Source organism: Chaetodon auriga, chromosome 13 (genome assembly GCF_051107435.1).
Source record: "Chaetodon auriga isolate fChaAug3 chromosome 13, fChaAug3.hap1, whole genome shotgun sequence".
Classification (NCBI taxonomy): Eukaryota; Metazoa; Chordata; class Actinopteri; order Chaetodontiformes; family Chaetodontidae; genus Chaetodon; species Chaetodon auriga.
In genome coordinates this window covers 16,589,701-16,603,194 of record NC_135086.1, presented here as the reverse complement: position 1 = coordinate 16,603,194, position 13,494 = coordinate 16,589,701, and the positions used below count along the sequence as shown (strand labels likewise).

Here is a 13,494-nt window from a genome sequence, read left to right as displayed (position 1 = left end):
TTAAAAATTGGAGGAACTGTACTACTACAACTACTACTACTACTACTACTATTAGTACTACCACTATTCATTATCATAAGAACACAAGCAAACATTACTGTTTTTCTTCCTCCAGGTATTCTGCATGCAAATAAAGCACACACCTGTGGACGTTACCTGTCGTAGGTAGCCCCTCCTCTCAGGGAACATGTGTCATCTGAAACTCTGACTGCTTTGTTATTTACCTTGACAGCAACCGGTTCTTTTCCAAGTAATACAAATGAAATAGCGTCCCGTGCAGGGTGTTTCTAGCCTTGGTGGACTACGGACCCCGCAGCACCTGACGCACAATGGAGAGCGAAATGACAGGAAACGTTTCTCAGCCTCTTACATGTAATAATGACAGCGAAAGGTGAGCTTCACGTCGATGTGGCGTTCACTCTGACTGCATGTTTTGGCTTTCTTTTACTTAAGCTGCTTTAATGTACATTCCTGTTGCTTCCTTCCTGACTGCTAGTTTTTAGCATCAGTTTCTTTCCTCGTCAGCTCATTGTTTTTGCACTTTATGTTTTATTTAACAAACTTGCAAAATTGCTGTTAGAAGCCAACAACCGAGCTTGGTAAACTATCACAGCTCAGAGTTGTTTTGTTGTATTCTTCAGCATGAATTTTGCTCCTTGCTCCTAACTCGCACTTGAAAGTAATTTAAAACTGACTAATGCTGCAGCTGGGGTATTTGATCTCCCCACTACAGAAACCCTACCCAGCGGAGGCCGTTGTAGTGTCTGTCATCAGGGAGCAGGAGGGAGAGAGAAGGGTGGGGTTGGTCCTTTATTCACTGTGGTGCTTTGTACATTGTCATTCATTTGTATATGCCTCATTTGCCCCGGCAGGATTGACCCCTACGGCTTTGAGAGACATCACGATTTCGAACCCTATAAGGAGATGATGAATGATTATGTAGTTGTCCTCAACAGAAGGTTGATGAGATGGTCCAAACTCCTGCAAGAGAAACCAAAAGTGGAGAAGAATTTGACAGGTACAAGTTAAAATCACACTGCTGTTTCGTTTCTGGTGCCTTCTAGTTCCAGTATGGTTTTGTGAAGTGATTCTAAAATCTGCTTTGAAAGTGAAAAGGTATGTGCGTAAAGGTGTGCCAAATGAGCACCGTGCCAGGATTTGGATGGCAGCGAGCGGTGCACAGGAACGACTGGAGAGCAGCCCGGGTTATTACCAGTCTCTGCTGGCCGTGGAGCACGACACCAAGCTGAGGGAAACCATTCGTATAGGTGCGACAACAGGCCTTTTTCACAGAGGACATTCTGACATGTCACAGGAGGAAAAGCACAGATGTAAATGGTGACATTAATGATGGCTGAGTTCCATTTAGCTGCTGCAGTTTCAGGGTCCTGGTAGTGTTGATGTTGGCCCACTGTCATGACTGACTGGGACACTTGAATACAACAGAGCCACTGTTAATGTTAATTAGTAACACCTGTGCGTCCCCCACTATAATAAGTTAAAATGTCTGCTGTGAAAAAGTCTACACCCGACAATTCACTATTCCCCTTCATGAAAAAACATCCACACCTCAACTTGTGTGACCACACAGGTCCATATTATAGTACAATCCTTTTTTTTTTCTTTTTTTTTTTTTTGGCAGACATGCACAGGACCTTTCCTGACAACGTCTTCTTCAAGAGCACAGCAGAGCCGAGCCTGCAGAGAGCTCTGTACAATGTGCTGCTGGCCTATGGACACCATGATAAAGCAGTTGGATACTGTCAGGTGAAAAAAACACTTGTTCAACAATGTTCATTCTTCTCTCACTTAACATCTGTTTACTTAAAGAACAGGACCAGCCAGCTTCTTATCCATTTAAATAAATGTGTTGGATTTTCCCCAAATGTAGCTTTCATGGCTTTCTGTGTGACGTTCATTAATCCCTGTTAGCTCACTGGTCAGCAAGTTTAATTTTCATGTTTACTGAATTCACACAGCTTTTGGATAGAGGTGCAACCCAAGAACTCTTTGATCAAAATAAAGGCAATCAATTTACTAAATGAAAAAATGACAGGTGTGACGTTAACATGCATGCAGACATGCAAGGATGTCGTCACAATTGATAATTTATTGGTGACAAAATCACATCCTTAATTGAGCTTTTGGAAATATGTTGTTTGCGTGGATATGTGCAGCATGATTCCTGCTGCTGCATGGGTGTAAACAGGTGTGCCAGTGGGCTCACACACAGTTAGATCATCTGTTCTCTCTCTCTCTGTTTGCAGGGCATGAACTTCATTGCAGGTTACCTCATCCTCATCACCAAAGATGAAGAGAAGTCCTTCTGGCTCATGGATGCATTGTTGGGCAGAATGCTCCCGGGTAAATGTTCAAACACGTGATTCAGGTCTGCGCACACCCCCACAGGTGTTTTCAATTACTCCGTCTGATGAGAGGTCTGCTCCTGTTGAAGCTGGGCAAGGCCATGCCAGGAAATGCATGAGGTCACCAGAGCTCAATGAGATTGGTGGAGGTGTTCAGGCTTCAGAGCTGCAGCAAAACTAACATGAAAGCGAGGGAGGCGTCAGTCAAGCTCAGTCTGTGTCCAGACAAGAGGTCTAATCAGACGACGTGAGTGAAAACACCTGTGTCAGTAAACCAAGGTGGTGGAGAGCCTTTAATCAGTCAAAACCATAGTACATTCCAAATGACAAATCAATCAAAGCATTAAAATAAAGACAGATATTAAAAACCCTAAATGTACATGGTCAGCTAATGTAGCCATCCTCAGTTATAGAGGAAGTAAGAAAGTCTGTGCATTTAGATTTGATTTTAGAGGTAGAAACAAGAGTTCCCTTTTGTGCTTGAGAGACCAATCAGCAAACATGACTACTGTGAATACACAAAGGCAAACACATGGACTTTGGGGATATTTTAGACTACTACAGCCGGGCCATGCTGGGCCTGAAGGCAGACCAGGAGGTTCTTGGGGAGCTGGTGAAGGCTAAAGCTCCTGCAGTAGGACAGCTCATGGCCCAGTATCCCGGCATATGGACACTGGTGGTGTCACGCTGGTTCATCTGCCTCTACATTGACATACTCCCGATCGAGGTGAGGAAAACTTGTTTAATGGTAGAGGCAAATGAGGACTTTGTGGTGATGTTGAAGCACATCATCTTACACACATCTGTGTTGTACTTTTAGACAGTTCTGCGCGTCTGGGATTGTCTTTTCTACGAGGGCTCCAAGGTTCTTTTCCGCGTTGCTCTGACCCTCATCATCCACCACCAGCCGGAGATCCTGAGAGCTCGCTCTTTGCCCGATGTGTGCGAGTGCTTCAAACAAATCACCTGTGGAGCCTTCACTCTGGACTGCCACAACTTCATGCAGGTGCAACAAGAAATGACAAAACATGAGGAAACACCAGCTGTTGTTCCGTTGGTCCATTTTTCCCTTTATATTGCAATCAAATCTAATTAACTATTGCCTATTTCAAACTGTTCTAATACCAACGCCAGCTCTCCACCACCAGCAAGCTCATGCAAATGGTCTACTGGTATTAAGCACTTCAGAAAAGGAGGTGTCATGACAAATTTTTAGCCTTTTTTTCCAGTTATGACAGATTTAATCCACTGGAAAGGAAATTCTTTCACCCATTCATCCTTTCATAGCCAGTCAGTTTAATGTGGATGAAGTTTATTCTGTCTGAGTTCTTATAATGAGGGACATTACTGCTCCATGTAAATACAGCTCGGTGTGTCAACTTCTTTAAAAGAATAGTCTTGAACCGTAATTCATTTGACATTTTCTCACACTTTTTTTTTTTTTTTTTTTTTTTTTACAGAAAATCTTCACTGAACCTGGCAGCCTCTCTATGGCAACTATTGACAAACTGAGAGAGAAATGCAGAAAACAAGTGCTGGAGGAAGAATCTGGACGGCCATGAAGACGGATCCACCGCTCCCCCAGTTTCCATTCAGTATAAGAAAGCAACACAATCGGGACAATTCACCTTTAATAATGAATATACATTTGGTTGCTTCTGTTATACGTTGCTACATTCCGCTCTAATCCAGTAGACTGGATGTGCTTTGATGAAGCTTTTTAATGGTGTTTTTGGACCTCATGTTTGGCTGCTCAATATTTCTGCTGCTATAGATACTTCACACCTTATGCTTTGCAAAAAGGTATTTAAATGTCATGATTTTATTACTTGCACTACAGCGGCGTAGCTTTGCAATAGCAGGATGGGAGTGATTTAGTTTTGGTCTGTCCTAATTTCTAAAACCTTGCATTTCACTTTTTACTGTTAGCAGAAACCAAATAATTGCACTCAGCTTTTTCTTGATTTAGCTGATCTCAAAAAACAGTCATTCAGGGTAATAAATGAATGACAAATAAACAACTATTGACAAGTAAAATATTGTGATATGGAATAACATCAGTAAAGACATGTTAAAGGTCCACAACATCTCCTACAGAGGAGCAACAGACTGAAAGGAAGAAATCCTCTGTGTCCCGTCGTTTTGTCTGTTATTTCAATGTTTGTAGTCATTTTGCATCTCTGTCGTCACTTTGTGTCTAATTTTAGTCATGTATCTCTTTCCAGGCGTCTTGCACCTCTTTCTAATCATCTCTTTAGTCAGTGATTTCCATGATAGTGAGAAGCCAATTACATTTTCTTGGTTATCTTCAGATAAGTTGCTGAACATACTTGTTCTAACAGTTGAGCACCATGTTTGCAAACAGAGAGAAGATATATATATATATATATATATATATATATATATATAAATATAAAATCCAGGTACTGCACTTTGTTCTTCCAGCAGTTTTTGTGTCCAGATGTGATAAAACTATACAGTATTAAAGCTTTGTCATTCAGAGTCCTGCTGGCTTTCATTTCAGACATCTATACTATGGACTGATTTATACCTCGAGGACATAAAACCTGCATAACTGACAACCACTGTAATCAAAACTAAAACTGTGGTTTAACTATACGAAAAAAGACTTTATTCTGATTCTGTACACAATTATGTCGTAACCTTCACTTCACACAAAAGCAGCTATGAACAGGTTTGACTGCTCAACTGTATAAAAAGGCAAAACAGAAAGTCAAACAGCTTCGTTCGCTCACTTTTATTGACCTCTCCTTTAGAAAACAGTTCAGACAAATACGTTAAAACCTTATTAAATCACTACATGGATATTTAGATGAGGGAAGACAAAAAAAACATAAAAAACACTTTCTCCTACTACATCAAACAATGCACATTTCTGGTAGTAACAGTACACGAAGGCTTTGTGAGACACAAAGAAAAATGTCCCAGACATGACAGCGTCAGTGAGTGAGTACGTCTGTGGTGTTGGCTTTACTTTAATCCCATCTCTGATACAGCTGGGAAGGCACTGATGAACACTGACCAGTGTTTTGGCCACTTTGATCATTACATGGGGCTGTTTCTCAGGACTTTAGTGCAACTTCTTTCCCTTCAGAAACCAAAACCAAAAACCCAAATGGACCCATATACAGGGGAAAGAAAAACAAAGGAAAAACCACCCACTGGACTGAAACAACAACAGCGTAATTATGTTCTGACAGTGATGTCCTGAGCTTTTTCATCCACCTAAACCAACAGTACTGTTTTTTTAGATTGTTTAAGCGACTCCTGCTGTGCATGTGTGCGTGTGTGTGTGTGTGCGTGTGTGTGTGTGTGTGTGTAACAGTAGAATCAAAAAGAGTAGCTGCAATCACTTAAAGGAATAGTTCAACATTTTGGGAAATTGACATTCTGACTGAGAAAGCCAGCAGATGCTTAGCTTAGCTTAGCATAAAGACTGGAATCAGGGGCAAACGGCTAGCCTGGCTTTGTCCAAGGGTAACTAAATCTGCCTACCAGCACCTCTAAAGCTCACTAAGAAACACAGGTTTAAAAAACAACACTGTCACTGTGCAAAGCTACGCTAACCACCTGCTGGCTGTAGCTTCATTTTTAGCAAATATGAGGGAGACATCGATCTAACTTTCTCATCTAACTCAGGAGAGCAAATAAGCCCATTTCCTAACGTGACGAATTGTTCCTTTAAATATGAAAAAGATCAAAACGCTCAAACAAAGCTGACAACTGCATCAACAGTCTCCATTCAAAATGTGTTGAGGACCTTTATGAGGAAAAGAAGGACATATCATCGCTATTCCCAGTGGACAAAATAAATCCCTACATGCATCTGAACTGCTGACGGGACACCTCAGGTTAGTGTGTTTTTAGTATGCTCCTTAAAATCTGCATACTGGGGCTAAATGTAGAGTTGCGAAAAAAAAAAGTTACTGTCTGAAGTAGATCAAGTTTAACAGCCTGAAATATTCCCTTTGTAATAACAAACCACATTTAGGGCAACAACACTAAAAACGGTCACCCAAAAGCAGATAAACAATAAGAAAAGCTACAGCAGCAAATCCCACAATCCCTCAAAATTCCTTTCACAGAAATCATAAATAGTACAATACAATTTGAGGACTCTCAAGGACCCTCTGATCAACGTCCAGCCCCTGCTTCACATAGTACCGGTATAGTGTTTTTCCTCAATTCACTGCAATCTCCAAACAAAGTCTCCTTTTTTCAATGCGAGCGGGTCAGTTCAGAAAGAGCAGATCAACCTCCACAAAGTGATAATGATTAGTGTTACTGATGAGGGCAAAGAACAGCACACACATAGAGGCAGGGAGATGGAGGGTGGAGGGACAGCGGGGGGCGGGGGGATGGGGGATTAAATCTCATAAAACAGTGGTTAATCTCAAGGGTGGGATCGCACACTCTGGCCTCAGGGAACGTGAGTGACCAGAGACCTCAGATGGTCTGGTAGCCAGCATGGCTCCTCTTCCTGCCAATGAGATAGGCCAAGAGCACGATGAGGACGAGACCGGCTAAAGCTGCTCCAACTATGATGGGGATCAGCATGTCGTCTTCATCCAACTGGCACTCCTCAGCTGAGAGAGTAACACAAAATAAAGGAAAAAAAAAGAACACGAGAGGACAAATTAGAGCAAGAACGCTGTAGATCTATTTTATCACTTTCTACTGGACAGAAGTGTTTACCTGCTCCAAACTGGTCCCCGGTGAGACCGAAGGGCTGCACCTGCACCTGGAACGTGTTGATGGACAAATTCTGGGCCACATTCAGAGTTTGCTCCTCGCGGCACATGTATGAGAAACCCAGGGTGCCCCGCAGGTAGTCCAGGTTCTCATTACGGGCAAAGAAGGGCTCTACAGCAGAGGACAGAACAGGGCGAGATTACGGGGGGAAAGAGGGGTCCGGTTAAACAAAAGGAACAGAGACAGGACACAAAGTGATGTGAAGAGAGAAAATTATCTTAAATAAAAAGCAACGACAGTCTCACACAGACTCAGACAGCCATATGTAACATACCTGAGGAACCAATAACCAGCCAACTTACAGGGTGGAGCTACAGTCAAACAAGGGGTCTCAGAGAAACCATGTGTGGCTGCATAACGGTATTCTGCAAGCTGAGTTTCACCGTTTTCAAAACGATGGCAGAGGCGTGAACCGGTGAACCTTCATGTGTTACCAGAGGATCTGAATATCCGAGTTTTCCAACATAACCTATACTGAAGCTGGACCCTGTTCCATCCATGTCTGCTGGGACACAGTGAGTACGAGCCAACACGTTTATTTTTCTCAAGTTTTATCTGTTGACTGTGTTCAAACAAATCTGCAGTGTGCTAGATAATGTTAGCTGACGTTAGCCTGCCAAGCTGCATCATGATTCACATCAAATGCTGACAGGACATTTTCTATGGCTCAAGGGTGTTGACAAAGAAAGTTAGCGCAGACTTTATTCAAAGCAGTTCGCCAGGCAGCCGAGCTGAAACTCTGACAGAAAACCTCGCAGGACTTTTGGGGTTATTCACAGAGAGAGTACGTCATGATAAAGCTTGTCCTCGTGAGCTGCTAGGATAGCATTAACTAGATAAGATTTGATAATTCAAGTGCATATGGCACGTGGGAGACCTTTTCCTTCAGGGCTTTCTGTCAGAAAACACTGTTTGTGTGTTTGATGCGCACAGTGGAGGGTGAACAGGTACGCTCGAGCTGCAGGCGAGCAGAGGAGGGGTGTCTGGAGACGGAGGCGGCAATTATTTGCATATTCACAGTCAGTGCATACTGAACCAAGGCAAAGGCGTTGAGTTACATCGAAGCCATTTTAAAGCACGAGGGGAATTTTTTCAAGGACAAAATTCAAAATGTGTAATTTTGATGAGGAGAGATGAGTTATTAAAGGTTTCAAGGCTGTTCTTTGTTCAAGACCTGCTGATCTCAACAGTAATTGGATCCATTTAAAAAACAAGCAGCGGATGAAACAGCAGAATCACTACGGGGGAAACGAAAATATAGCACATAATTCATGTTACGAGCAAAATGCTGTCGATTTGTCAAGTGTCAGAGACAGAATGACAGCACTGCTGCCAGAGAAAAGGACCGAAGGCGGAGAAAGACTTTCAAATCAACTCGTGTTCAAGTTCAAGTCTGGCCTTCGGTCCTTTGTTGCATCTGTAGCTTGTTTCCTGTCTTCTCACTATTGCCTGTGTGAAGGCACTAAAGTGTCCAAACAGAACTGTTTGATTTTCAAGGTGGAGGGACAAAAACAGCACCGAGGATATGAAACCATGGCTTTGCTTAAAAAAAAAAAAAAATCCAGTAACTGCTGTTTTCCTCGCTTTGACACTGACTCTGGTGACACGATCATGTGGGAGGTAACACCGAGGGCATCACACGGCAATTTCTCTGATTGACACAAAAGTCTTCATCTACTCCCACCACTGAGGAAGTGAAGACCCCCAGAGACCCAGATTAACTTGATGGAAATGTCCCAACAACAACTGCGGAGACCTCACAGTTACAGTGTTCTGTGTGCGCCAATCATCTCACTTCAGACTGCTCAGAGGACCAATACAAAGCAGGGTCCACTTCAAAACTGAAGCTCAAGGTTGGATTGAGACATAATATATATAATACACATATTTATAAACAAATACACTTATTTAGAAAAAATGAATTCCAAAGTTAACATGCGTCACCTCTACACACAAATGACCAATCAAAACCTGAGGGTTTCATAATGGCTGGTTTTACTGCAGGGCTGCTGTATTAGGTTATATCATATCATATTTTTCTGGTATTTCAGAGTGGGCTTTATGCACCACAGTGTAAAAAAGACCTGTTTGCTGTGACGGAGAAAGTAAACTGAACTCCACACTTCTCTTCATATTCATTTTCTCATTACTTCAGTGAGGTGAAGTTGTGCTTTCCCTCATTCTGAGCAAACAAAAACACTGATTACACTACAGAAAGTGATAAGGAGCCCAGGATACAGTGGAAACAGGCCTATTTCTCTGGCACAAGGACGGTAACCTGAATCCTGGGAGTGCACTCACCTTTCATGTCTGCCCACGCTGCTTGCAGAGACACTTCACTCAGGTGGTACTTACTGGAAGTAGTATTCTGGTGAAAAACAGCAAGACCACCAGAAGTCAGTAACACTGCAGGAAAAGCAAGCTTCCCTCAAACTCCAGCTGCCATCTAGTGGCTGTTTGTGGAAGTGCAGGAGGATAGACGGCACAGTGTACTGACCAGGGCAAAGACAAAGGTGAGGTTGGTCTTCTCTGCATCTGTTGTGAGATTCAGGTAGGCGCTGTCTGAGTCACATGACCCAGAGCTCCGTGTCACATTGGGCTGAAGGTTCACAACTTCCTGCACAGTCTGCAAATCAATGATGAAACAGTTAGCATCTCAAACCTGTTCATGTGTCCTGACTTTCAGCTGCTACAGGATTCAGACTAATGCTGAGTGTCTGCATTAGGCACCTTATTCTGGGAGACAGAGCTGAAGGTGATGTTGAGCTGGAGACCCATGGATGCCAGTAAACAGGCTGTATTATTGCTGTTGGTCACCATGTAGGTTCCTTTTTCAGGTCTGCCGGGCTCCTTGTGCGGGGCAGCAGTGGTTTGGGCAGTTGTCGGCGGGGCGACAGTAGCAAACCCCTGGTGCAGGACTGCAGCTGCAAGAGGATATTGATGCAGGGTGTTCAGTACTAAATATACAAAAACAGGGTTTGCAGGGCTCACAAGTTAAATTTGAGACTTTTTAAAATCACATACAATGCAAGGTAACACCTGTTTTACAATGATACCACCCAAAGGCCCAGAACAAGGTGATTTAAAGAAGCCTTTTAGAGAAAATATGAAAGATTTCTGTAACTGAATACCTTGTAAAGGGGAAACTAAAGTTAATGCTTTGTAAAGCTTATGAAGTAAATAATTACATCAATAGAAGAAGCCAAAATACACAATATTATCACAACATTCTGGGGGGGGGGGAATCAAAATAAATACAAATACAACTCAGCTCAGTATTGTAATGAAATGTTATTTTATCTTGCTACTTTTCCCGAAATCAAAGTTTATTGCAGGTCATTTATTTTTCAATTCCAGTAGTTTTATTTCAATCTTTTTCTGTTTTCTGAGTGCTGATGTTTCCTCCTCAGCTTGGTCCAGTTATACGACGCTCGTCTTCGTGCATCTCAAAACATATATTTCCTTTGCTCATGTTCGGTGTAGCCCTTTACGTGGGTGAGACGGAAGAGGTGTCAAGTCCTTCAAAGTAATTTTAATCTAAAAAACTGAACTTGTGCATTGTCAAAGAGGCAGGTGCGCAGCAGGTTGTGATATGTGTCTATTCTAATTACAGCGTTTCACTAAAGCAATGTGGCCAGACTGAATGTGACACGTTCAGATTTTCTTTTCAGTTCGGTTCTCCCTAAAAACAATGACTCGTGTGTTTCGTGCTCTTGACCTAGTTATGTTATAGACTATTTAAAACAAGTGCTCAGATCGTTGACATGGCAACAATACAATATAAAAATACTCTTGTTCAAGTAGCGATGTTATGTCTGATACCAGAGCGCCAAGTCTTGCAGTGACATCTGAAACACTGTCGGAGCTTCACTCTGATCTGAACCAATACAGCTTCCTTCTGTCAGCCAACCAGCAAGTGGTTTGACTGCTCTGAACCACTATGGGGTGTCTCTGTCTCTGTCTCCCCATCAACATTAGATGAGATATGTTATCCTCAAATCTGAAAAACAGCAGAAAATGAGAGTCAACCAAACACACACGGGTGACAGAAGGAAAATCAAACTATTGATCCTCCGTGTGAGCTTTCATCGGTACGCTCCACACAGTTATGTGTTCACCTTTGTCTCTAACGCAGAATACAGGTGACAAGTGATTCGCTGCACATTTATTTTACTAGCAGACGTCATATTAGTAAATACAGCTGCCAGATAAACGTAGTGGGTGAAGTGTCGAGCTGCAACTATTATTTCCATTTAAAATGAATGGGCTGATTGTTTTCCTGATTTATCATCTGATGGATAAAATGACAGAGAATCAGGGTTACTTTACGCTACATCAGCATTTATTCACATCTGAGAAGCTGGAAACAGTGAATCTGGCTTTTTTGGCAAAAAGAAGAAAGACTTTAGATTTCTTTCAAAACTGTCGATGGACTAATCAATCACACCACTGATGGTTTAAGCTTTTACAAAGCATTTTCCTCTGAAATGTAGACTTTGACACTAGAGGGCCATTTCCACATCCATCTGCTGTTTCTCTCTGCCCACCTTAAATTTCAATCTCAGACATGAACATATGAAATGATTTTATGATATCAAAACTATTTTGGAAGCCGGTCGTGGTCCAACGAGGAGACATCTGGTGTCCACAAGTTAAACTTTTGAAATGAACATTATTTGTATATCCACAGATTCTGGATTCTTCAATGTAATTTTTATAATGTTCAAGAAAAAATGCAAGAACCATCAGACACAAATTGCTATTTAAAGCATTCAGGCACAGTTTCGTTATGTGTCTTAAAACATGTACTTTGGGATTCTATAACATACTCAAGCGAAGTACAGTTACCTCATAACTGTATTTAAGAATATAACTTGAGTTTAAGAGCGCACCTCCATAATGATGATGGATCATCAACGACACTAACTCAAATATGCTGCACGACTATTCTCTGCTCGGACAAATGACACTTAGTGAAGGAGCGAAGGGGCAACCAGGCTTCTAGATTTACCCTCTGCGACACCTTCGCTCCATGTTTGGTGGGCTGAACAGCCGCAGACTGCACTGAAATGACGCTAACTTGCGCCACAGAGAGACGTGAACTCAGCATTTTCACGGCCGAGCTACCAAAACAGCATTTGGAAGTTACAACACCAATTCAGGCACAGAAACCCGAGTTAAACAACGTGTAGGCCTGACTAACTAATGGCTCCGGAAGCCTACATCTAATTGTTGTCCTCACAGTTCAGGGTCTTTAGAAAACACATATCGACAGCTGAATAAGAGCGAGCGATGTCATTTTAACAGACAGTCCTACGAACTGAAGGCAGGTTATCTGTGACCTTCCGAGTTGGTAACGTTATTGTTTTTGTTGGCCAGGTAGTTAATGTGGGACAAATGGGATCAATACTCACCGAGAATCAGCTGCAGGGTTACTGCCAGGCACCATGACTGGACACCACCGATCTGCGTCATGTTTGTGCGGTCTCTGTACGAGCTACTTCGGCGTTTGTCAGGGCGAAATCACGGCAGCACAACAGACTGGGCGCAGCTACAAATGCTAGGTGATGTTGTGCTAGCTAGGCTAACGTTAGCCTCACAACAACAGCAACACAGAATAAAAGTCAAGCGCGCGGATTTTTTGAGATGATAGAGTTCCGTTATTGGAAACAAAAAACACTCACGTTTGTAGTTACACGTTTAAAGTTTTTTATGCGTGAGTCGTGAGGCTAACTTTGCTTGCCTTTAGTACTTTATCACCGCCACCTCTGCAAAGACTGACATCAGGGTCATGTGACAGAGGGTTTAAGAAACACCCGGAAAGTCACGTGGTAAACGGCCGCTGGCGACAACGCGCTTATTTAACGTCGAAGAAGAGTTAAAGGATGAATTCATTTAAGACAACATCCTGGTGCAGCGGTGGTTTACTTAAGTATTGTACTTGTAGGTACTTGCACTTTTCTGTAGTATTTTCATTTTATGCAGCTCTATGCTTCTACTCTAGTACACCTTAGAGGAAAATATTGTTCTTTGAAATGAAATGACTGAGGCCCAAAGAGGTCAAATGATCTAGTATTTGACAAAAGAGCAAAGATTAACGTCCAAAAACTGAAAACAGAAACTGAGGACAAACTCCACCGTTGCCCTTGTGTGCAGTCTGTGTTTTGTCAAATAACTTTTCAAGAGCAGATTTAGTTATTTGGGGGTCCTGGATAACCAGCTCAGCAGATGTGAGCAGATGACAAAGGTCATGTCATGCAGATAATAGTGGTCAGGCAGATGTGAGAAGCATAATGTGTATTTAATTCTCATCCTTTGGCCAGGCTAAGTGAGAATGTTTTTGGACAACATCTGG

At 42.3% G+C, this 13,494-nt stretch overlaps 2 protein-coding genes across 2 annotated transcripts; one reads left to right on the top strand and one right to left on the bottom strand.

The window, feature by feature from the left end:
* Positions 1 to 329: 329 nt before the first annotated feature.
* Positions 330 to 3,928, top strand: LOC143330861 (growth hormone-regulated TBC protein 1-A-like). Its single transcript, XM_076747622.1, has 8 exons — positions 330 to 391; positions 873 to 1,018; positions 1,110 to 1,268; positions 1,643 to 1,767; positions 2,268 to 2,364; positions 2,921 to 3,093; positions 3,187 to 3,372; positions 3,827 to 3,928. The coding sequence occupies exons 1-8, from the start codon at positions 330 to 332 to the stop codon at positions 3,926 to 3,928; spliced, it is 1,050 nt and encodes a 349-aa protein (XP_076603737.1).
* A 1,181-nt stretch (positions 3,929 to 5,109) lies between these two features.
* Positions 5,110 to 12,921, bottom strand: lamp1b (lysosomal associated membrane protein 1b). Its single transcript, XM_076747162.1, has 6 exons — positions 12,554 to 12,921; positions 9,870 to 10,063; positions 9,637 to 9,765; positions 9,441 to 9,507; positions 7,083 to 7,250; positions 5,110 to 6,973 (listed from the first exon to the last, which is right to left on the bottom strand). Exons 1-6 carry the CDS (start codon positions 12,612 to 12,614, stop codon positions 6,834 to 6,836), a joined length of 759 nt encoding a protein of 252 aa, XP_076603277.1. The 5' UTR covers positions 12,615 to 12,921; the 3' UTR covers positions 5,110 to 6,833.
* Positions 12,922 to 13,494: the final 573 nt, after the last annotated feature.